Here is a 25264-nt window from a genome sequence, read left to right as displayed (position 1 = left end):
GGGGTTCCCAGTGAGCTCTTAATATTAATGATAAGCCCCCTGCTCTCTTGGCCTATATATCTCCAACAAGGCCCCCCTTTCCCTTATCAGGAGGAGTTAAATGTAATAAACTCCTCCTCTAATATGATCATTAGAGCATTTGCATCAAATCTAAAGCAGTGTCTGAAATGCTGTTTGTCATGTTACTGCTATGACATGGGAGAATTAGAGTGAGAGGGGTACAACAGATACTAGTGTAAAAGGGCCCTCATGGTGATAGGAAATGGGGGAAAGCTAAATGTGATTAAAGTGAAAAAAACACAACTCGTGTTATATTATTGTGTTTTAATTATTATTGCTTTTCAAAATTACCAATATTCTGCGGCTTCTTTTTCTCTATAGTTTTAATCAAAATGAAACTCCTACACTCTATAGCCTTCAATCTTTTTACGTACTGTCAGTGACTTGTAGATTTTTGAATATAGGTGTAAACCATGATAACTCTAACTTCACTTCACAAGTCTCCAACTATGCTTTTGAAAAAGTTCATACTTAGATTTAAATAACAATAATATAAGGTCAATCTGAAGTTTTGGTGGTATCTAGCTTTACCTGCAGAGAAAATTCATAGGGAGATATTTGGCTTTCTTTTGAGATATAGCTCTCATACAAAATAACTAGTTGAATAAATCTTGTTCAAGACAAATGTTGAATGTATTGCCAGGAATATTTAATTAATTGAGAAAATGTAACCTTATTTCCTGAACATTTGTTTAATTGAAGTCCATTTAAAAATCATAAAATTAGATCATAAAAAAATGCATTGCAAGTGTGTGATTTAGTTAAAAATAAATGCAGTTTTCACTTGACTGTCAAAAACTAGACTTAATGAAAGTAACAGGGCCATATATTATAACAAAGGTAATCATTGTAAGCCAATGAGAACTCAGTGAGAAATAACCAAAGCTAAGGAAAGTGCTGGTTACCATTTTTTTTGTTTAGCATCTGATTGTTTAATGGGATAGAGCAAGTTTGTAAGACTAATCACAGGGTGAAATAAAGCAATAACAAAGCAATCCTGTGTAGCCTTAACACTTCATTGCAAGTAGCTAAACTATTTATAATTAAAGGAGAATAGGATTGGAATGTCTGTGGTATCTTTTACATAAACTTAAGCTTTAAACCAAGAAAATTTGAGTCTGCAAGATGGGTATTGAACTGATGGCCTTCTGGAACCCAATAAGGCATTACTCTTTTGATCCACATCCTGAGGTCAAGAGAAAACTTCATCTTAATCATAAAATCTACTGGTAATTCCTACCATGATATGTGAATTCGTAAGAGTAACACAGTATGGTAGTTATATTGAACATTTGAAATCCAGCTTAAAAGGAAGACTTGAAAATCATATTGTTACTCAAAACAAATATCAGGTCATCAAGGTTTTAAACTTGTTTGGTTTGAATTTCCACCTGTTCTAGATACATTACTTTACCCCTGAATTTATTTCAACCTAGAATCAGTTTAAAGTCCAACATTTTTTCAAGCTTTCCTGGTGTTAGCATTCATTTCCATCCTTTTGAAGTATGAACATGAGAACAACTGACCTTTTACTCTAGAAAAGGATTTTATTAAGAAGAGGGAGTTTATGCATTAAAAGAATGTTACTTATTTTTGCAAAATTAAATCACATTTAGCAAACAACTCATGAATATAAGTTAACTTAATCACAGTGAGGATTTGAGGTGCTCTTATGGTTTAACAAAAATTTCTCCTAATGAATTTACAAGAATAGGTATGGAAGCTTCTGGGGAGAACTTTATATTAGGACTTGGGAATAAGAGATTTACAACAACAGCTTTGTAGACTTCTAAAACCTTGTTACATGGCTATGGTAGACGGTCATAGCCTCCTTTGCTTTAGTTGGCAGTATCAACATTTTATTCCATTAAATTCACTTTGCAATTATTTGTTTACGGTTCATTAAAAGTTTTATGTAATTTAAGTACTTAAATTCAGTTTAAGTATGAAGAAGACATGGAAAAATCAAGGTACATTTGTGATGACTTCATAGAAATGATATCATATGCAAAGAAAGGATTTTTCCCGGACTAAGTAAGTAAATTAACTTCACATATTTGTAGTTCAAATTTTATGATAGTTACAAGTGTTTTTTTCTACCTGGTGTGTAACATCTGTGTTTTAAACAGTTTCTTGCTCTACAATACCTGATGCTTGTAATTACTGAAATGCAAACTCATTTGCAATTTTTTTGCGTAATTGGAAACGAACGAAACAGAGCACTAGCGTTAAACGGTAGTTACGGCTCCATCAGTTTTTTTTTACCTCCTCTTACCCCATTTTTCGCGCGTCCGCTTTTTCCTCCCTTCCGTGTTTCTTAGGGCGTGCATTAGGCTGGGTTTCGTCAGCTTGGGGCACACTTCTTCCTGTCAGGGGGAGAGGGGCTATCCCCTAGATTGGGCTCGTCCATTGCGCACCTTGAAAAAACACTACGTTACGCACATCATTTTGATGATAGTCCAAATGTGGTTTGAATTCACTCATCACTTCTTTTTGTTCCACTCTGTGGCAGACTATGAAGTTAGTAAAAGGTAACGATTGAGTCGCGAGAGTGTGTTTCAATAATCCGCACGTTTTAAAGAGAAGACGCCATTTGTTGAGACTCGGCAAATGAGTTAGAAGAAAGGCCTGTTTTTCTGGTGGAAAACGAAGATGTAAATGTGGATCGACGATACCATCCAGCACGTTTTCTCGAAGAGCAAATTGATTTTCTGGCTCGCCGAAAATCCTGCTTGAGAAAGGTGTACAACAGTGGGTTTAGGAGACCAGTGCTAAACCTCAAAATCAATAAAATTACATCAGCCCATAATGGGATCCCTACCCTATTGCCTAAATCCTCTTGCAACGAATTGAAAAAATAGTTGAACCATCCCACGATGAAAACGCAAATCATTGCGCTGTAGATAAGCAGGGCTTTCCGTTCTTTTTTGGAGTTGTGTTGCGTGCACTGCGAAGAAATATGAGATACGTCGCGCTTTATTTGTTCGCAGTGTTTCCTTAGAGTGTAGAAAATATGGAAGTACGCCACTCCCATTATCACTAGAGGAACAACGGCTAGTACCGCCAGGCAAACAAAATCGAAGGTGATTTGGCTTTGGCTTGGTGCTTTCATTGGATCGCGCATGAATGAGATTTGGGAGAGTGAGACGCAGAGTGAGGTTAACCAGACTACCAAAAGAATTGCCACGCAGGTTTTCTTGGAGATGACTGACGTAGTTCTCATGACCGAGAACACAATTGTAAAATATCTCTCCAATGTTATCAAGAGTAGGTGGAGCACGGTTGATATCGAGAGGAATCTTTGCCCCAAGTCCATAGCCACACAGATATAATAGTTATTATGGGTGGTACAGGCGATAATGAGTGGTACTGCATACAAACCCGATAACATATCGGATATCGCCAGGCTTGCCAGGCAGAAGTTGGTCACTGTCTTCAGATACTGTCTGGTACACACAAGATAAATGACGAAGCCGTTGATAACAATTATAGATAGCCCAATCGTGCACAGGATAACGAAGATAGCTATGATTACATCAAAGTCTTCTTGGGAATGAGAGTCCATTTCGTCATTTGAGGTGTAATTTACATTACTGTCGTTTGACATTGTTGCGTCAGAGAGCGCCATCGAAGCTGGTCTGCTTGTTTATTAGTTCTTGGGTTTCGTTCTTTTGAGGTTTTGCTCCCTGTTTCTGATGGGGTGGAAAAAGATTCCGAGTTAATTTTCACTTCTTCTGCTCTTTAACTGAGATAATAGCATTCACATCTTTAAGAAATGTGAAAAACAGTAATATTCTAATATTTATTTATTGTTGCACGCTAATTGGTCGCTCCTGGACAGCATATCAATCATAAGCCAATGTTAAGAGAGATCTTTCCTTTAATATTTTATCAGGTTGAACAAAAATAGGACGAGAGGTGACATTTTGTTTGCCTTTTTCATTGTACTCGCTCCTGGTACCTTAATTGTGGTTGGGAATTTTTTTTTCTTACATTTCCACAATTGTTGTCGAAAATCGTAAGAGGCAAGCGAACAAAACTGATACAAGTTATGACATTTCGATGCGATGAAATTGTGAACTAGGAAGGAAAGTAAAGTGACGGTTTTTAGCTGCGTCCTCTGATGAATGAGTGTTCCTTTCGAATAAATTAATTTCGCTCTATATTTAGAGCATTTACAATGATTTTAACCTAGGAAAATTTTTAAAGGTGACTACGAGAAGACGGATGAAAATTATTTTCATGGCTTATAATTTCATCTTCTCATTTTCGAAGCAATTTTCCGTTGCTTTTCTGGTTGCTTTTTGACTATAGACAGTCCCTCCTTTTCGGCGAAGTCCGTTGCATGAGTTGAAAAAGTGAAAGAAAAATTTATGTTAGCGAGCCGTGGAAGGTTCTTAGATGACGTCGATGCGTCGTGGGAGCTCTATAAGCCAGGCGCCTCACTCATGGAGCTCCCGTGGCGCATCGAGGTAACTTCAAGAGGCCCTCTTCTATCAATTTTTTTCACCGGTTTATTTTTTTACTCGCGCCACGGACTTCGCCGAAAAGGATGGATTGCTCGCAGTCTACGTTGTTTTGTAAGCAAAGCAACAAGCAGTTAGGATGATAACCATTTCTAAACTGAAACGGTTTAATTTTGGCTGATTTTTTTACTTGTACGTAGCCGCCTCTTCCGTTGGCTTCCACACGGTTTATTTTGAAGCGTTCAAAAGGGTCAAACGAACGAACTAATCTCTACGAGGCCGATAAACGGGAGTTGTGATTAGTCTTCCGTTTTGCGGATCACGGTAACTTTCGAAATAGGTGGCCATCTCTACGGAGAATTAATCAATAAATATAAAGGCTTTCGAAAGGTGCTTTTACCCCAAAATGTTATAATGATTTCTAAGCAATGATACGAAAGAAGTCGATCTCCGCGAAGTGATCACGTGCTGAAGTCATCACATGCTCACCATTTTTGGAGCAATGGGTGTTTCGCAGTGCGCCAGAACTTGTCCGCTCAGACTGATCCCAGCCGTCTACTTAGGGTACAAGTTGTTACAATTGGTTCATTTTCAAACGATTCGTTAAACTGCCAACAAACACATTTTAACAAAAGCCCATTCAAATGACCTTCTTAATAACTCTCATCGTACTGATTTTTTTTTACCTCAGAGGTAACAAATCAATAAGACGAGTCATGATTCTAAGTGTTTATGTTTGTTGATGATCCTAGCAGCATGCAGGACGCGTGTCATATGAACTTCGTAATAAACCTCGCTCACCGTGGAGTCTCTGTGGCTCAGTGGTAGAGTATCGGAGTTCTGAGGTTCGATTCCTCATGGGGACTCAAAATTTTTTCGCTTTCCCATGCTCGTGACGAAAAAAAGATCTTTCTCTGTTTATGTTTGTGTTAGGTTTAACTGTTTGAGTCGTATGATTTGTTTATGGATATAAAAACCTATAGGTTACTTATAAAGGAAATACTAATCGCTTAATATAAATCATGTTTCGGTTAGAAAGCTCTCCAAGGACTGCCCATGTTTATCAATCAGAGCCAAGATTTTTTTAGGACCCAGTGTTTATATTGGATGCAGTGACGGCTCACAATGATATCTTTTGTAAGGTAAGTTTGACCAAAGAATGTACGAATGAACTTCTGTCTGTTTAATTTGCCACAGCTCGGTATTACTTAACCATAAGATAATTTGGTTTTATCAACTGAGTTGGTAATGTGAATTGGCCATTGTGAAGAGTTTCTAGAGCTGATGTTTCGAGCGCCGGCGTTAGCCCTTCGTCACAGCGTTAAAAACGCTGCACCACAATTTCTTAAGTGGCTTACCTCCTTTATGAGGGTGTGAATGGGGTTAACCGACTAGCGACAAAGGGCGTAAAAAATTACTGACTACCGACGAAATGGGGAAAAAATTACCGACTAGCGACAAATAAATTCTAACCGACAACCGACATGGTCAGACGTGATAGGGATGTTTGTATTCAGAAAGAACAGCATTTTGATGATTTCTAGCTCAGAAAATCCTTCTTCACCCAACGTAACCACATTAATTCCAAATTTAGCCGAATTATAGAATTTCTTGTCTTCAAATTACTTTAAATCCACGGGATCCTTCTTTTCGGTGAGCAGCGTGGGCTCATTTCTAGAACAGCGGCTCGTAATCGGGCTGACAAGACGCCCTGCTGTCTCATTTCAAGAACAGCGGATCACAATCGAGCCGACGAGACGCCCTGCTGTTGTCTTCTTATTGCTCGTTGTTTATTCATGCGGTCGGGTCATGACTGGGATTGCTAAAGTCATCGTGAGTTTTTTTCGAAAAGGTGAAGAAGTCGCCATCGAACGTCATCAAAGCAGGGTCCCAGTAGACAAAGAAGCTCATAGAGGAGTATCTGAACTAAAAAAAACATCTTACGGAGTTTTTAGGACTAAAGGAGCAGGCACATCAATATGGAATTGGCGGATTTTCGTTAAAGTTATTTCGCCTGGCGAAATCGCCTGCGGGCAAATGCGAAAATTTTGCAATTGTGACGGATGGGAAATGGCAGCTTGAACTTCCAAATTTAATATCGGATGAAAGTAGCAGTGAGCTCAACGGTAAGTGTGGAACGCGTGCAGCGGAGTTTGATGAATCACTTTAGTTCTGTAGTTAAATATTAAGCTCAGATATTAACGTGGTTAAACTCTGGTTCCACCGTTTTTTGTTTGTTGTTTTGTGGAGCGGAATGTTTTTTTTTTCTTTTTCACCGTCCATTTGAATGCGAAAATTGAGAAGAAAAATCTCTACAAAGAAGTAGCTAGTAAATCAGTTTATAAGCTTCTTTCTGATTAATTGGCGAATGAACAACAGTGTAGCTTAACATATTAAAGACCCCGTTTATTTATACACGCCCTTAAATTTATTCGTTTCAGAAAACCAGACGTTCAAATAATATTCAATTCTCTCCTCGAGGGAAGCTACGCACGAGAGATTTCGCTCGATGTGCACGTTTTATACATCTTGTCGAGCATTTGCTGATAAGAACTGTGTAAGTTTCTCAAAAGCTTACTAAAGAGAAAACTTAAAACACACGGTATTTAATATTTTAGTACACATTATCCAAGAGGTCACAAGACCGGAAAGCCAGAAGTGTTGCTGAAGGCGCCGGCTACATCTGATAAAAGCAAGCAGAAGTCAATGAAAGACACTGAGAAGAAAGGTGACGAGTCAAAAGTGAGAAGGAAACGGAAATCACTGCGTTAACGAGGTTTAAGTGAAAACAAATAATGAATTATTACAAGTATTACACTTCGTCTAGAGTTTAAAGTCTTAAAACTGGGCAAATTGCATAATAAATGTGAATAATTAACGTGTATTTTTAATTATTAACTGAGATTTACCGACAACCGACAAAGGTCAAAAATCTTAACCGACAACCGACAAAGTAATGAAATTTTAACCGACAACCGACATTTTGACCCCCCCATTCAGACCCTCCTTTATTACTTGATAATAGTCTGGGCAACGATGAAAATAACGATCTTAATCACGAGTTAATTGCAGTTTCTGGATATTTGCACAGCGGTGTTTTCTTTTCATTAGAGGAGACAACTAGGCGGGTGGCAAGTTGCACCTCTGGAGAAGACACTCATCAAGATTTTACCGCGCACAGGCTTGAAATGATTCCATTTTTAAGCATTTTCTTGAGAAATAACACTTAGAGAGTTCGGAAACAGGTTTATGTTTGTTTTTCTTGTGGTGCGAAATAAAGTTGACCAATCACGAATAAACGCCTATCATTGTTCTAAGGAAGAAAACACGATAAACACCGTGGCGCAAAATCTTTAGTTTCTCTGTCTAGTACTTCAGCCTCAGTGATTTTATCAAGTGCGTCTCTGATTGGTTGGAAGGGGCAGCCAACTGTTTAGTTCGTTAGTGAAATGGATTTTCTTTAGTTGCTTAGTGTGGAGGTGGCAACCATGTGCGAATGACATCAAGAGGTGGAAAGTGGTGCACTAAACATATTGTTCCCAATTGAAATGCGATTTCGTGATTTCTTTTAATGTCACTTCCAGAGGACAAAAAGTGCGCATTTTCAAAAAATTTTTTTTTCTCTGAAAAATCATTTTTACCTTCTCGTGTATTCAGAAACTGCGGCAGTTGCGCAATCAAAACTGAAAGTAATAAATAAAACAATGCTGTTTTTTTCATTGGAACTTTGCTAACTGAAGTACAATGCAAATATATGACGCCGAGATTATTTTCTTCTTCTATATTTGAGTGCAAGCAAATATTAACAGTTGGCACTATATAACTTGATAGCTTTTACACAAATGGGACTAAGGCTTTCCCTTAATTGTGAATGCTGAAATCATTTAGGTATTTACTGGAAAGACATCAGAACATTGCTCATTTGCCTCATATATTCACCTCCCAGTGACTACTAGTTAGCATTTTTTGGCTTTATAAACAAGTAATACACTTGAGAGTTACTTTTAACTAAAGCTTCTGGGTTTGATGAGGATTGGGCCTTTTTTTGGCCTCATGAACAGGGGACTCCCTTGTAAATTGATGTAAATTTGAGGTTATTTCTTTTTACTAGAGCTTTCGAGCAATTTGCCTGTTTTGTCAAAAGTACTCTTCAGCGAAATTTGGAAATGCAGACATGCGATGCATGCATGGTAATTAACTTTAAAAAAATTGAAATACTTTTGTACAGAAAATAGTACAACCCACTCAATTGTAACAAGAGCCATGACTGATCTAACTCAGGAAAAAATAACTTTGTAGAAATATGTATGATTATAAGCTGTAAACGCTCTTAAATTTGTAACGTGTTTACTGACCTTAAAACGAGGGATGCCTTTTTAATGCGTTGAGTCTGTCGCTGGCTTAGCGTAGTCCACATTCAATGAGGTATAGTCAGTGACAATGCGTTGCTGGGATTCAGAACGTATCACTGGTAATGATAAAGGTGTAAATTGTTCTTTTTCGTTGTTTTTCGTTTGTAATGCATTCATCCTTTGTTATTTTAATTCAAAGCGAAAAGGTCTTGAGCTTATCGACTCTTATTGATTTCTTTTTGATATGTTAATGAAATGAACGTTGAAAAACTCAGAATGCTTATGTGAATCTCTCCTAGTTCATACAATTTTTTTCTATTTTAGTGATTGAAAAACCATCGGGAAAATCAAGAATGAAAATCGATGGGAATTGTTTTGCGTTTACAGCTTTAGTGCTCGAGTTTTTTCGCTACGTTACACAACCCTGATTGTTTTATTCAAAGAATCATCTGTTTGTCCTTACCAAGCCGGTGTGCTTTTGCAGCGTTATCTTAAGAGTGTGAAAAATAGAGCTTTCTTTGTACCCGTGAAATGTCCGCAGTCGGCAATCGTAAACGACTCTACTTAGTTTGAATTGTTAAGTAATGATACCTTGAACGTAGATGCTTTACTCCGGAGTAGTGGCATGGTCTAAAAAATTATCACTAGTAATGATGTAGAGTGGATTCCGATCCAATGGGATCCATAATAATAGGGAAAGTTAACAAAATCAGACGACCGCGAAGCAGGAGTCCGTTTTGTTCAACACTGATATGAATGAACGTGAAATAATGGAAAGATAACGAAATTAGTTCTTCTCTTGAAAAAAACTTATGTAGATATCTAACCTTTTGGAATATATCCTGATAGGTCGTGGTGCGCAGAAATCAGTTTATATGTTTTCGTCTTGTTGTGATGATGTGGAAGAACAATGCAAGATTTTGAGTTCAAGAGCCACTAATAAAATCATTGTTGACCGAAAACAAATTAAATGCTGAATTGTACTTACATCACTAACTGGGGGAAAGTAATTAAAAAATGTATTATTCTTAGACTTTTTATCACCTTTGTGTTGAAATTCTATTTTAATGATTTTGACATTGCTTGAATTGTTTTCCAAAGTAGGTCGGTGCATTTATGCAATGGAACGAACCCCTCCTAAGATCAGTTAGAACTGAGTCTTAAATATATAGTGACAAACCTTCATTATAGGATACCCGGCCTTCACAACGAAAACGGTCGCTAAAGCGCTTGGACCTCATCGTTTCCTACAACAGCCAGTATGGTGAATCATCTACCGAAGAGTAGTCTGGCAACCTTGCTCAGGCAGTCAATCCTTAACAATTTATATTGCTAAAGGAGAGTCAAACTGTGTTTTATATTTATTTCTAAAGGGCCCGTACCGTTAATATTGTGAACTTTTCGTTCTCTTGATTAATAATACACATGATCTAATAACATAGTGGAAGAAGTCACGGTAAATATTGTAAAACACGTCCCGCCGCTTTGCTTGCGCTCTCTCTCGCTCTCTCCGTCTTCAGACAGTAGTTATGGTAGCTCTGAGTCGATTTGTTATTTGGCAGCTACGTTGCTCCTAATATATGTCGCTCTGACAAACAATCGCACTTTAATGTAAAATAAGTTGTCACAGTGTTACATCACACCTCTAACTCTATAATAAACTTGGTATAGATGGTAAAAGGTCAAGGAGACCTAATGATAGCCATCATTTGTGAAAATGATAATTGTGGTAGCAATAGTAATAATAATGATAATAACAATGATGATAATAATGATGAAGAAGTGGTAGAGACACGATCCATACAGAGTAGAGGAGAAAGATGACATTAAATTCATTTGTATGCAGTAGAGCCAAATTTGATGTGGCAGTGACAGGGAATGTAGTTAGCATGAACACATGCGCGCCGAAATAGCGCAACTGAGTCTTGTTTTTGACAGTTTGACAGTTATATCTTACTCTTGTCAGCTCTCGAACTTTCAATTTTCATTTAGAAACATTTGTAATTTTGGCATCGAAGGAGTTCAGACATCTGTTACACCTGTTAATTTCATATACTATATCTCATGTTTGTCTTTTTGAGTACAGGCAGAACTAAAGTTGCCACGTCCCCATTTTTCGCAATAGTTCTTGGGTTTTTCATACCACGCGGTTACAAAATGTTTAGCCTTAGTGGTGTGAATTATGTTTTTGCTGCTAATCGATTTGAGTTTGTACTGTGTAATCTCGTAGACTGCATTAAAACTCTCAGGATCACAGTTTTAGATGCACACAGACCTATGTATAGCTTATAAGTTTTACATTGATGAAACAGGAAGACGACAAGGTGACCGATTCCGAGAACACCTTCGCGACGTAGAAACAATTGACAAGGACGCATCCAAACCAGTCGCTAGACGCTTTAATCTCCCTAATAATTATAACAGCATACGGCAGTTTGCAGCCCTTCCCAACATCTTGGCAGTTCGGAAAGCCGCAAACCTCTACTGAGAACAAAAATTTATCTTCCAAATCGGCACTCCAAATCCCCACGGTATCAAAGAGCGCTCAATTAGTCAACTAATTTATTCTTGTTTTCTCGTCACCATACTTCCACCAATACCGTAGCCCCACTTTCTGCATATACACCCACACACAACCCAAAATTTCTCCGATCGCTCTGACTAAGGGCTAACGCTCGAAACGTCAGTCTTTAAACTCTTTACGGTGGCCAATTTACGCTTTCAACTCAGTTGATAACACTAAATTACCCTGTTATTATCAAATGTTCTTTCATCGACAGGTGTCATTACAAAGTGCGCCAGGAAATACAGCTTGAGCTCAAATGAACCGAGCCCACTTTGGTAACTAAGTCGTTGATACTGAACACGATGATTGCAAGGGAAAGGACGAGTCATGAATATTGAGTGATGGTCATTTCCATCTGTTCATGGCTGAAAAAAACCGCAAGATTGTTTTAACAGTTCTAATTTGAATTTGTGGATGATTAGCTTTCTTTTATGTCAATTTTCCAGACATCTGTTCATTAGATTGTTTGAATTCAGAGGTAAAGTTGACTGGAAATGAATGGATAGACAGCAAATAACTTCAAACTTTGGTCCGCACTGGTCTCTTATGAGAACTTATCGTCTTTTTTTTCTAAACGAGTGACGTGACGAAATAAAACATCTGTCAGACGCGGAAAACGATTCTGACTTTTTATTCATTTGGGCCCACTTAGCCGGCCACAACAGGCTCTTGCTGCCTACGATAATATTCCATTCAACTCGTTCACATCTAGCAATGTTAACAGCTGTTTCTCTCATGCACGTATCAGTAATTGTTAAAATATGGTGGCGACGTTTTGGAAAGCCAAAAACTGATATGTTGCTAATTCTGTCACGATAAGTTTCTTTTAATATCATATTTTTTTAAAATATTTTAAACAGTAATTGTTAAAATATGGTGGCGACATTTTGGAAAGCCAAAAACTGCTATGTTGCTAATTCTGTCACGATAAGTTTCTTTTATGTCATATTTTTTTAAACATATTTTCAGTTAAAGTTAATCACACTTGCAGTATTTTTTTTAGTGATAGGAATCGGTTAACTTGTGACAAGTTAACGGATGAGAGAGAGTAGTACACCTTTTCTCCCAGCTGCATGTATCAGGACTGATATCTTTAACTCTCTAGTCCCGTCTATTTTCAGAAGGATTTTAATTTTTTTATTCATTAAATTCTTTTCAAAATCACATTGGACTGAACTTTTCTTTCTTGGAACGCTAGGTTCTTTTAGTCTTTTTGTGTTCCACGAAGTCTAAGTAATTGCGACAGAATACAAAACAACAACGGGTGTACGCGCACCCATGTTCACCTTTCCCAGACATCATTTAGTTTATTTCTAGATGCAGATAAATGAATAGAATTTGATGCTAGATAAACGTATGGATATGTAAAATCTTTCCGCAGTCTCGGTTAGCTTGTAAATTGTGGTTTATTTCAGCTGTTGGCAACCTGTTATTACTTTGTGCTTGAGCAATGACAATTTGATTTTCCGAAACACTTTTGTGTTTTAATTACTTTACAGACTCTCTCTTTACCTATTTTACCGATGGGTCATTTGTTTGTCCACTTTCGCGATAAGAACGAGTGTTGCAGTCAATACCGTTCGAAAACTGACAAACTGTATAACATCCACTATATTTTTTCATATCAATAAAATATGTATATATTCGCACGTGGCGACTCACCTTTCACTAAAACAGCTCTTTTGCCACAATATTTTTCAGAGGAAATTTAATGTTTTTTCAACTGCTTTTGTGAGTATCTTTATGGTCCCTGTAGGAAAATCACAAGTTAATAAATAATCGATGGTTAACAAGTAAAATTTAGCATTTATTTTGACAATTATTGTGTTTAATCATGAAATATTTATCCTACATATGTTTAGTTTTAGAAAAAATCTTTTAGAGAAGCCGTGTTGCTTGAGTGCAAATTAAATATGAGCCCCTCAGTAAACAGGGACTTTTTTCCAATTTCAATAACTTTCGTATGTGATTGAGAGGAGAAAGCGTAAATTTTAGACAATGGTCAGCGATACAGTGTATCATTATTCCGTAAATGTCCGATTACTCTTTGTATCGTAGCAACATCGCAATCCCGATCACAGCGACATTAGAAAGGCTTTTATTGCAAAACATAAGAAAAGACGATTAACTTTTACTCACCCCTATGTTTAATTGTTTGCGACGAAAACGCTGAAGGCAAACAAAAAAGTGGCGACTCTCCTTTATGCCACAACGATCACTGCTCAAAGTTCCTTAACAAGATTGACAGAACAAGTTAAACGTGCGAAAGCTTGGGTGTTGAGCTTTTAGTACTGACGCGCTTTATAAGGTAACCCCTTTAGGCTTAGTGTTGCAGAAGAACGAAGATTTTCAGCGCGAGTTAACAATAACTTGATTCACATTTGCAAGAGCCAGTAGAGCAACAATCGGCCATTGAGCCTAGCAAAGGGCTCTTACTATCCACCATGAAAACACTCAATTGCAAAAACGTTGACACCTGAAAAGCATAATCCATAAAGGATGAGACCCAACAGCTTTATGAAAATTTTTTTCAAGTGTTACGTAATCAGTAGGTGCTTTACTTTTTCCCTTATTCCTGAAAAATATCAGTTTACTGCAATTTTTTTTCAGGGAAGTGTGCATGGCCTCTATTATTTACCACGCGCAACTAATGATGGTTATCATGTGCTTGGGTACCCATGAAACCGTGAGGTCTCATCGTTCATTGCTAACGCTTTTTAGGTGTTACTGTTTTTGAAATCGAGTATACCCCATAGCAAGGCATCAAAGCCATAATAAAGCACATCCATTTGTGGTTTGGCGTATCTTGGTAATTTAAGGTATAAAAAGAGATAGCTTTTAGCAAAAAAAGTATATCGTTCACGGAAAAATGAAAACGCTGGGAAGTGCTTCGGCTTTTCTCATCTGCTGTTTTCGCTTATCCTGAATACATTCATTTCGTGCGTATTAATTATTTATATTGTTACCATAAAGACTTACCGAAAACAGACCCACAGAGTGAAATTCATGAATTTATCTACACCTTTCTCTCATGTATCTGAGTGCAATTGGAAAAATATCAACGGGCTACTGCCACTCTTAGATAAAGCACTAAGTGTATGGGCGTTCCTGCAAAGGTGTTTAGACAAGTTTGAACAGCCTTCTGTGAATTCTTTTTTTTTTTCATATTTACCGATTCACTCACAACTTAGGAGTTGATAATAAGTTGTAAGCGACAGGCAAGACAGCTGACAAAGACACACTACAGTCTGTGTTTACATTTTACGGAGGAAAGGATAAGGCCTTACATAGAATTGAAATTATTTCGATGAGGTAGAATCGCGTCGAAAAATTAAAGATCTGTCGTACGGATATGATTTATCTGTGTACCGAGAAGAGGTGGTTCGTGTTTGACAAGAATATTTCAAGTAAATTCCAATGGGATGCTAAATTGCAAAAGATAGAGTGGCTTCATTCGCTCTAGACAAAGATAAAGGTGAATTTGCTTGAATTGCCAAGGCACTCAAATGGGCTGTGGGGAATCACGATACTTTAAAGATAACATGAAGCTCACTTCTTTGCACCGAATTTTAACAAAACAGCCAAATGAGCACAGTTGCGTACACTGTTACAAAACTAGTACTAGCTATGTTTTATTACTGTTCAAGTACTGAAAAGCAATATCGAACACATCGCAAGTCTTGGTGCACGTGTGTTTGTAAAACATGCCCGAAGTCACAAAATTTCTTTACGCGCTTAATTTATCTTAACCAGTAAAAGAAAGAGACAAATCAAACAGCAAAGGGAAGCGATCGAGGCGCAAAAAAAGGATTGTGACTGAATCACGCTATCTAAAACTTTTCTTCCTTCCCTAAACTCTCAGTTCGACCATCGCTTAAATAAACCTGGACGTAACGTACAAGATAAGATATTCAAACTGCAAAATAAAACCTAACATATGAAACAAGCTAAGCACACAAAATAAGATTGATTAAAATAACCTGTGAGAGTGCAAAAACTAAACTAAGCAAAAAACAAAAAAGCACGAGCAAATGCAATTATATTCTCCTGGAGCCCACAGTATGTAATTTGATGTGCACAGTACGTTTACTGAACCGTAGGTGAATAACAGTCTCACAACGGAAACATTTAAGCCAATACATATTTCATAAAATTTCAAATGAGTTCGGCATCGCGTTAAAGTGCATATGATCCAGTCGTACTACGTGATCAAAGAAACCATCATCACTTAATTTTAGCAGTTTATAATGGTGTCTGGAGTCAATAATAACTGGCTTTCGTAGTTTGTTGATGTCCTCTTTTAAGAAAATGTTCCCAGCGAACTTTATGAATCTTTGCTGGGCTTTTATATGCTGCGTTGTTGGAACTGCGGTTGCGAATTTGAATTATAATGGTGTATTTTCAGTCAGGAATCAACAGAAAGGATGATCCATTTAATTTTGCTAAATGCGCAAACAAAGCCGGTAGCACAGTACTAATAGTGACAATTCCTTATCGATGCGAACATGATGTGCTACCGATGAAGACAAAGTGCATCAGTTTTGTCGGAAGAAAGTCGCTGTCAGTTACGATCTGGAATGGGTGTTTGAAATGAAATTTGAAAAATTTTGTGTCAGGTGATTTAGCGGATCGGGTTCGGGTTAGCGATGCAGAGGAGGCAACATTATCAAATTTATTATTAGATAACAAATGATTTCGCCTTGAGAAATCTTCTATAGGCGATATAGGTAATATTTCCCTACACTTTATATCAATTCCATTCATGATACGAAAATAAGGGTATTTTTTTTTTTATAGGAATACATTATTGGAATAAATTTGAGAAACTTTCTACTCACAGTTTCTAGAACGAAATTGCCTTGTAACGATCACTTTCTTGTGGCTGTTTGATGGATGGGCTGACTTGCTTTAAATCTTGATAGAAAGCTGGGTTTTGAGCGGAATACTTTTTTTTAATTATCTTATCCATTCGTCTATTTAAATTTGCTATTGAATTTGTATTTATTTCTCACTTTTCAGTCAAGTTCATTTCCATACGTGGGTCTGTGAACAATAGGGTCTTAGCGCCACCTTTCACATTTGACGGGATTTGGGTAAATTAATTACGATATTGGATACGAAAGTTTGGTTTATGGAGTCTCTTTTTGTGAAAAGGAAAAAAACTGGGAACTGCTATATTTATATTCAATTACGGAAGGTTTCCCAGTGACTTCTTTGTTTTGCAGTCTGGTTATGGTGGCACCGAGAATGAAGATCAGCACTGATCAGTGTGAAAAGTGAGCGGTTAATTTCGCGATAAAAGCAGCTGCTACAGCGTTATGTGATTGATGGGTGATTACAGAGGCCCTTTACAAGAAGAAGCGCTTGCTTCTTTCCTTTAATTTGTGTAATAAAGATAGGCAGTTTGTAGTGAGGGTGCGGTGAAAGAAGCAGTTGGCAAGAGTTTCCAAAGCTGTTTGCAGTTTTGCAAATATTTATAAGACTCTTTCTTGGTAAAATGAACGCTCGAGGCAAAATACTTTATTCACTTTTGACTTCTATTGAAAAACTGGTGTGCGTTTTATTTTTGCATTTATCTCGTTGCAATTAAAAAAAGAAAATTATTGCGGACCAATCACAACGCGTTGTATTTATCGGGTTTGCTGTGAACAGCGATACGGTGGCAGATCGCTTTATCCCTTGGATCTTTTTAGACTCATGAATTAAGATTTGAATACATGAATTTTGCGGGCTTTAAGGTGAAAAGTAACATTTTGGGACACGATAACGCTAAAGGATTTTTTGTCATTTTTATTGACTCAGAGTGATATTAGCTACGGCAGAATGGACTCTTATCATGCTGTTATCTCTCGGGAAAGTACTCGACTGACAAATCTGCATATTCATTTGAGGGTGAAATGTGTTGTAGAATCAAGAACTACAGGTCTGGAAACATGTTACGGTCGATAGGTTGGCCAAAGCGATGAGCTGTTTCATAACAAAATAACAACAATTAGGCTGGTAATACACCAAGTTTTTAAGTTCTACCACTCTAAGTGGAGAACAGGAAATTATCGGACCTTTGAATAAGCTCGCGAATAATAAGAACTATCCTCCGCAAATTCATAAACGACCTTGGAAATATTTACAAGAGTATGCTTTTTCGTGCAATAAGTGGATGGGGACTTCTTTCAGCCAAGAGTTATTCATTTTGTATTCGTTTACTTTAATGAGGGAGAGGGTTTGAAATTAGCACCGTTTATAAGGCTGTCACTTTCCTTAGTACCTTGAGCTAAAAAACCTTGCAAGGTTGTGATGTTCAGCTATAATTTCTCAAGGTTTTCCTGTTCTTTCCTGAATTGTCTCGAATTGTATCATAGTTATAGGAACTCGTGAATTATCTTTTAAAAGTGCTTTTCCTTGTATCATAGCGGCTTTTTGTAACATATCAAAAACTTATCTTTTGCTTGAAATCTTTGAGGTATCCTGTGAACGCAAGGTTCTTTCTTTCTTTAGTCTTCTTTCCCGTGAGTGAACTTTACTGCGGCTTTTTTGTTCTTTTTTCGGCGTAACGCATGGTTATTGCACCGTTCACTAATCAATCTATGAGTCAATTTGAGCATATTGCGTCACAGAATAACCATTACTCGTTGAGCAATGGTGCTTGTAAAACCTCATTAACTTCCAAATGTGCAGCTCTTGATAAATGGCTTCAATCCAGAATGTACAAGGCTTTTGGTGAAGTTTTCAGCAAATGGGATTAATTATGAGTAGAATAGTTCGGATCACAATTGGCTATATTTCAAGAGTCGTAAATTGTGATCTAGCTTTAAAGCAAGTTAAGTCCTATAACCATAATAAGTTTACCGGAAAGGGCGCGTAAGTCGCCGGAAGGGGCGTGTTAATCATGCCGCAATAGGAAGCATCTAATGACCTTTTAAAAGCCACGTAGGACTAGTATTTTTTCATGAATCCTAAACTTCCCTTTGTTCCCAGAAAAAAAAAAAGTTTGTGTGTCTGTACGTGTGGAATGTTATTTTTATATCTCAACGTCGATACCTGTTCTCCCCGTTGTTTTGATTCTAAATTAGTGCCGCGTAGGCAATTCTGAACTCGTTTACCATAGCATTAATGATTTGGGACTTAAGCCAACGCAAAATTAAGCACATCTTCTTAAAATTTTTAATTAATTAGCAGTTTCTCAGTCTATTAGGCTAGATATAATGTTATGTATCGGTGCACCGCCACATCTATAAAGTCTAGTTTCTTGATACGCTCGTCTCTGTGATCCCAGTTTGACAACGATTTTGCGTAGACAACTTAACTTTAACAGCACCTTCCATTTTCAAAATTTTTTGCTATTGAAGATCGAAAAGTTTTGTTAACACGTTCAAATGCTCTCCCTCTGTGGGTGGTAATTAGATAAGGCAAACTCTGAGTCGTGGTTTTCAGTTGCGCCACTTTACCGGAAGGGGTGTGAGAGTCACCTCGGTCAAGTAAGTTCCGCATTAAACATTTGGGGCACAAGGCCACAAAGATAACTACCGTGAATGAAAACTAACTTCCTCTCCTTCCCAGAAAATTGGTTTGAATTGACATACATGTCCTCGATTATTCTTTGCTATTATCCGCCTACCTTATTGTTTGGTTTTGGTCCAACTGTAATAACATTCAAGTTTCTAACTTTTAATCTCATTCTAATCGGTACTTTCTGTGACTATGTTCAAATAATTTGTGCATGTTGTATGACCGAAATTAGTGTTGCCCAGTAGGTTGTTGAATACTCAGTCCTAGAAAAGCTGGTCTTTAATAAACGTGCTTTCTTTGGTTGCAATTACTTATAAGTGTCATTTTTTGTCACGATGGAAAGGGGAAAATATGTTTATTATTTTAATTCTTTTTCCATCGATAACGGAAGGAAATATGTAATTCTCACCTCCTAAAATTCGGAGAAATTGATTCGACCTCGTAATTCACGAATTACTGCTCGTGAATCACAGAACTCTTTTTTTCCTCTTTGTTAGATGCTCATATCGTTGGTGTTTGGTTGCGCAATATCAAAGAACCTCGCTGGAAGAGCTTAATCCACATTTAAAAGAGCAGCCGAGTGTAAAATGCAGAATTCTACAGCACCTTTGATAAATTTGAATTCCACTTACATATTGTCACTGCTTTATAATCTAAAACGAAAAAATCAAATCAAATCGATTCTATTGAGGCTTGCGCTAGAGTTATAAGATTAAATAATGACCGTCATAGAAACAGATAAAAAAAAGTAGTAAATCACCTCAGAAATCGTTTTTTCTTACATCAGATTAAAGCAGTTTGAAAAAAATCAATAATTAAGAAACAACTATTATGTAACTTTTACACGGCGTATTGCGCTAAAACTGGAAGATTTTTATTGTTTTCAAGTCATAGCTGCAACGAATCAGGAAATTGTGAGAAAACTGCAGTTAAATATGGAAAATCCAATTTTATATTAAAAAATCGGTAGGAACTGAAAAGTTCACAACTTTCAGCCTTTTTGGCCGTAATATAAATTCATAATGGTAATTTTTGGAAAATTTTCAATGGGTAGACAGAACAACTACATGGTGAGGTTTAAGGCAACAACTGATTTATTAGTGTCTCGTCCCATCCAGTGCCCCACGCATCCATCCTAGTCGTGATATAGAGATAATTTTATGGAAAGTGTACACAAAAGATTTTTACTCATGAGTTGCGATGCATCAACAAAACATATTATGATTTGTTCACATTTCAATTTAAAGATTGGCAGCTAACGTCGTTCGTCCAATCAGGGACCCGAACGATAGTATTTCACAAAGAAACTGTCAGTATGTAGGAAATAAATATTCTTTACAGCACCATAAGTTCACACTGGAGGTGCCATGTGGCTCGTACATGTCGGAAGCTCACCTTGCCGCGATGTGATCAGAGTGCATGTGTTCCGACCGTAATGATTTGCTCTTTTGAGCAAGTAACGTGACCTCGTTAAGACTACTTTGCTTTCGTTATCATCCCGCAACCTCGCCTCAACACGACAGTATTCCAGCGCGACAAAGTATACTTATCATGTGAACTTATTGCTGAGACAATCTTAAACCTCGAAGTGCACAGCAAACCTGTAAACTAAAGTTTAGTGCGAAATAAAAGGGCTTGTATTGTTAATCCTGAACTTCAACATTTATGAAGTTAAACCGCAAATTAAATAAACATTTTAATGATAGGAGGTACGTCTTAGCTTTTAGAGTCTTGAAGAAGCTACAAATTAAATTCGTCATTTTCTGTCCACTTGAATGCTGTTCTGCCATTCGTAATGGTCTTATTATTGTTCCATTTATGTTCTTTATGCGATATTTTACCAGTGTTTAGTGTCACGACATAGGAGACATCTCCCAATTCAGGTTGCCCAGTACTATGTGTTTCCATTCGATGGTATGTTTCTTATTTTATAAAAACTTTAATTAAAGTTGCAAATTTCGAAATTGGTATCGGTTGATACTTGGTTCAATTTGACGTCTTAGGTCCATTGTAATGTCAAAGGAAACTGACAGACGGAGCTGAGAGCATTGGTTTACAGAGTGATTTATTTAGAGAACCGTTTATCAATCGTTATCCATAGCGACTGCAATTTTATCCTCAAAGTGCAGTTGTATATCCAGCTATACTTTAACATGCCCACAGATCATTTGGTTTTACTTACTGAGTTAATGATGTAAATTGGCCACCGTAAAAGTTTCAAAGCTTACGTTTCGAGCGTTAGCACTTCGTCAAGGCGAATGCTTCGAATGATTCACCAAGACAGCACCACAGTTTCCTTAAAAAACTTACCCCCTTCATACTTATACATGAATTTATCAAAAGACCTATGAACAGAATGTTGCATATCGAATATGACCTAACTTCGCCATCCGTTAACGACCGAAGGCAGACAACCGTCGACGGTCTGTCTCATTCAAAACCTTTAATTAACCACAGGGATTGATATTTGACATCAAAAAAGTGACAAGAACATGTCATTGAAATGGTTCCGTTTCCCTGAATCTTCTCACGTAATGCTTCCTATCTGTCCGCTCAATAATTTATGTCGACTAAGATTTTTTTCAGGTAATGCAGTTATGCTCGCCTGTCGAAGTTATTTTCTGTGGCTCTGCGGTAATGCAGTAAATGACCTCTGGGTAATAAATGGAGAAAAAAGAATCCTAGATTGGAAATGAATTGAACGACTTCCTTTCGGACAAGTGGTATGTTTTAGCCAAAATTGGAGAAACAGGAAAGATTATTCACATAAATACTGAAGATGAACATGTGCCAAATATTTTCTAAACCTCATCAATTTGTTACTCTTGCGATTAGACGAGGGAAAATATTGGGACATTACTTTCTCTAGAAACAAATTATTCCTGTAATGTTGATAATTTTGCAATTATGAGTCATATCGTTTGGGACTTAACAGCATTTCACTTTGAAAAAGCAATGTGTCCACGTGGTCCTCCAGCAGATCAGCGGGGGAGAGATGGTAGGCGTCCTTAGCCTCACAAATTTCAAAATGTATACAAGTCAGACCTTGACAAAAACATCTCAAAAGGACGCTCGAGCATTAAGAAGAATTGCTCTCGAATCTTAAATGAACAGTAGCAAATGAAGGTTTAACTGAGTCCTAACTACACTGAATCCTGAGTGCAGCTCAGACAGTTCGGGATGATGAGACTAACATGAACGTGACGCGAGAGTGTAGTTCACGATTTGATCGTGAAATCTTACCTGCATGGAGGCATGTGAATTTAGACCGATATCCTACTTAACCAGTCCCTATATTTGACTTCGGACGTGAGATCTCGTGAATGTGCGCAGCCACCGCTTCCTATTCTCTTTTTGATTGGAAGGTCTCTGTTTCGGCTTTCTGCTCGTATGTGTTACTTAGTGTATAATTTATCACTTACTAAAGGATGAATCTTCCACCAGAAGTTTATCAAACAAAAAAACGACGAAAATTATTTATACACAATAGTGCTTGACTCAGGTGTGCAAAAGTGTATATATGTTTCTCTTTTAATGGTTTCCTAAAATAAAAAGCAAATTAAGAAAAGCGAGATTTTCGAGAGAAGGAAGAAGAAACAAAAACAGAGGCTGTGGGAGTGTTTGTTATTATTAAATAATAAGTTTACGTCTTTGTCAGTTTAGTGTATCAATAATAAAACCATAAATACGAGAGGGAGAGGATCGGTGTGCGTCGCCAAGTGCCGACAGCTATCTTACGCGAATTGATTTCTGTTTCAGAGACGCGTCTCTAAAGGTAGCCTGATGATAGATAATTACCAGTTTAGGTCACTGCTCAACAAGTCTTACAACTAGTCGCATTGAACCGAAAGTTGGGTTGTGTAAAGTTTTCTCTAACTTTGGATAGCTTTATTTAACTTAAGAAGTGAAGAGATCAGGGACAGAAAAATTTCCTTATTTTCAAGATGTGTATTTGTAACTTGTTCAGAGGTTGTAAGATGTAAAAACAAATATGGCAACTGAAACGATTGTAATATTATCTTCTTGCTTCACATGAGACGCTTCCTTCACGGTGACCTCCGAACTCAGCCGGTAAATGTGATGATTTGATAGTCATCTAACATGCCCTGTCCCATTTCGGAAACACATGAAAGTGATACGCGAGTAAACTGATCAGAAAGACAAACACAAAACATGACTGATATATCAATTAGTTGTTACTTACAGTCACAGACCTAATGCACATGAACTTTACTAAAGCAACGCATTACAGCAGTGAAGAACACACCCGTTTGTTGAGATCTTTACGGTTTGATGGTTTTCATTCAAAGAAGAATTAATAATCTTAACCTATTCCTACTCATTCTGATTTGTTTAATAAAAAAAATTCTTTCTTTTCTTAATACTCTAAAGTCTCATGTTGCGGTCTTTTACGACTCCTCGATTCTCCTTTATTGTTGAACTGTAATGAAATTTTAGAGGGAGCCTGAGTTTTTTTTCGCTTTTTCAATTTTTAACAGATATGATTCCCTCTTCTTTTAACTCGTTCATAAACGGACGTGTCCAAAAATATTTTAATGCATTAGGTAGTTTTTTGTTTTAGAAAACCACACTTTCAGCAACGTCCAAGGAACGAAACAGCGCATCTCATCCTTGGTTTAATCATCGTTCGAGCAGGAGAGTGTTTCTTTTTTGAAGCGAAAAAAGAAAAAAGGAGATTTGCACCTCGTGGCGGTTTCAGCTCAAAATTGAGGAAGTAATGATTAAGCGCCTCTTAGCATCCTGAAAGTTTACATCCTGTCGGAGGCTCCCTGCTGGCCAATTTTTGGGGTGAAGAAAATTCAGGCTGTTCGATTCGAGGTGGCCTTTTTCGCTTTTCTTTGCAAGCACTGCCCTTGTTAAACTGAAATTTTGTGGTTTGAAAAGTGGAGTACGTCATTCAACGCTCAAGGGTTTTTAATATCTATAACGTTATTCTCAGCAATAAACGAGAGTGAAATTAATTAATGACCAAGAATTTTTACTCTGGCTAACTCTGGCACCAAGTCGGACTTCAATGATCTTTTATCTATTTTGGACAGACTTCAGTGCTGAGAGCAAACGAAACCAAGCAGTTACGTCTCAACGGTATATCGAGTGCATTGTTTAATTATGAGTTTACTCTACATGTTAACTTTCCCGTCACTGTGGATGATCTAATTAACTTCGGAAACGGTGTTGCAGCTTTGCTTGCCGTAGTTTTAGTATACCTCCTCACAGGTAAAATAAAATACCAAAAAAGTGGTTTTTTTTCAATCACGTTATTTTTTTTTTAGATGCTGTTTACAATTCAATTTCATCTTTCCTTATACGGCTGAAAGGAAGTTCACAGTCGGCTCTGGTTAAGTCTGCCTTTGAACCTGGCTCAGCCCACTGATATCACAATAGAGATAAATTTTCAATCCATTTGTTTTTGTTGTATTGATTTTAACGCGTGATATGTTGATTATACCTTGGGTACAAGAGGGAAAACCGAAACTTTTATATTCCGGTTCAGCGTTGAGGGCTTTGTAGTGTCTCTTGAAACTTTTTACCTTTTTTAAAGGATTGTCTTAAATTCGAAGAGTAACAGGGTTAAGTAAAACCAACATCTGGCTTATTTTAAGAGGGTTAAACACTTTTATTTGCAGGAGGAGAACGGTGAACTGTGCCAAAATCCACACACACCCTGATTTCCAAATGATCCCTTATTTGGTGCACGCTTGGCGTTTCCGGTCATACGTTACCGCTCCTTTTCCGATATCATTCAACATGGCGATTTTGAGAGAGAATACAGACGGACAGAACATAGAGATCAATTGCCTCTTGAAGTTAGGAAATCGTCATAGGTTGCTCTCCACAAACACAACTTGTCATGATTGGACTCGCTTGGACTTTCGTTGTCACACATTGGGATAACGAAAGTGAGAAAGTAATTCTATTAAAAAATTTCGTGACGATACACAGAGTCTCGTTAAGTTTTGCTCCCCGTCTGCCTTTCTTTGGATGGCAAATTGTATTTCCGAAGGCGCAGCCCAATAATCCAAAAGACAGTAAAATCATTGACCCTTGAAAATGTGGCACGGTCACGCAAACAACTGCTTTGTTTATGATTTTCCCGTTGTCGTTTCCGGTCATAATGCAATTCGCTCGAATACGAAACATTTTTAAAATGAAATCTACATGAGAAATGCGAGCGAGCTCAGGGAGATCTTTTTACATGAAGACTATTGGGAAGTCATAGCGTCAAGTAAAGCACTGCAGGACGACATACGGCATGATTGTTTTATGTTACATGAGTGACACGTGGCGTCTTA

At 37.4% G+C, this 25264-nt stretch overlaps 1 protein-coding gene and 2 long non-coding RNA genes across 5 annotated transcripts; 2 read left to right on the top strand and 1 right to left on the bottom strand.

Annotated features, from left to right (window-relative positions):
- Window positions 1-692: 692 nt before the first annotated feature.
- LOC113666512 (histamine H2 receptor-like) lies at window positions 693-18259 on the bottom strand. Of its 3 annotated transcripts, XM_089204698.1 has the most exons (4): window positions 16283-18259; window positions 13584-13675; window positions 13107-13194; window positions 693-3752 (listed from the first exon to the last, which is right to left on the bottom strand). In XM_089204698.1, exon 4 carries the CDS (start codon window positions 3686-3688, stop codon window positions 2636-2638), a length of 1053 nt encoding a protein of 350 aa, XP_089060824.1. In that variant the 5' UTR covers window positions 3689-3752; window positions 13107-13194; window positions 13584-13675; window positions 16283-18259; the 3' UTR covers window positions 693-2635. The 3 variants fall into 3 exon arrangements, with proteins under 3 accessions (XP_089060824.1, XP_027038101.2, XP_089060825.1); XM_027182300.2 differs by lacking the exon at window positions 16283-18259 and having other exon boundaries at window positions 13584-16240; XM_089204699.1 differs by lacking the exons at window positions 13107-13194; window positions 13584-13675.
- Window positions 3746-13237, top strand: LOC149046868 (uncharacterized). The gene is made up of 2 exons (XR_016186074.1): window positions 3746-5668; window positions 11659-13237. It is a non-coding gene; the product is annotated as an uncharacterized LOC149046868 (long non-coding RNA).
- Window positions 18260-23098: 4839 nt separating the features above from the next.
- LOC149046867 (uncharacterized) lies at window positions 23099-24905 on the top strand. Its single transcript, XR_016186072.1, has 2 exons — window positions 23099-24188; window positions 24599-24905. It is a non-coding gene; the product is annotated as an uncharacterized LOC149046867 (long non-coding RNA).
- Window positions 24906-25264: the final 359 nt, after the last annotated feature.

Source organism: Pocillopora damicornis, chromosome 4, assembly GCF_964200805.1.
Source record: "Pocillopora damicornis chromosome 4, jaPocDami1.2, whole genome shotgun sequence".
Classification (NCBI taxonomy): Eukaryota; Metazoa; Cnidaria; class Anthozoa; order Scleractinia; family Pocilloporidae; genus Pocillopora; species Pocillopora damicornis.
The sequence above is the reverse complement of the archived record's forward strand: the minus strand, read 5'-3'. Positions and strand labels throughout refer to the sequence as shown.

Bases quoted from the DNA above. Each gene is read 5' to 3' on its own strand.
- LOC113666512 (XM_089204698.1), bottom strand. From the start codon at position 3,688: ATGGCGCTCTCTGACGCAACAATGTCAAACGACAGTAATGTAAATTAC.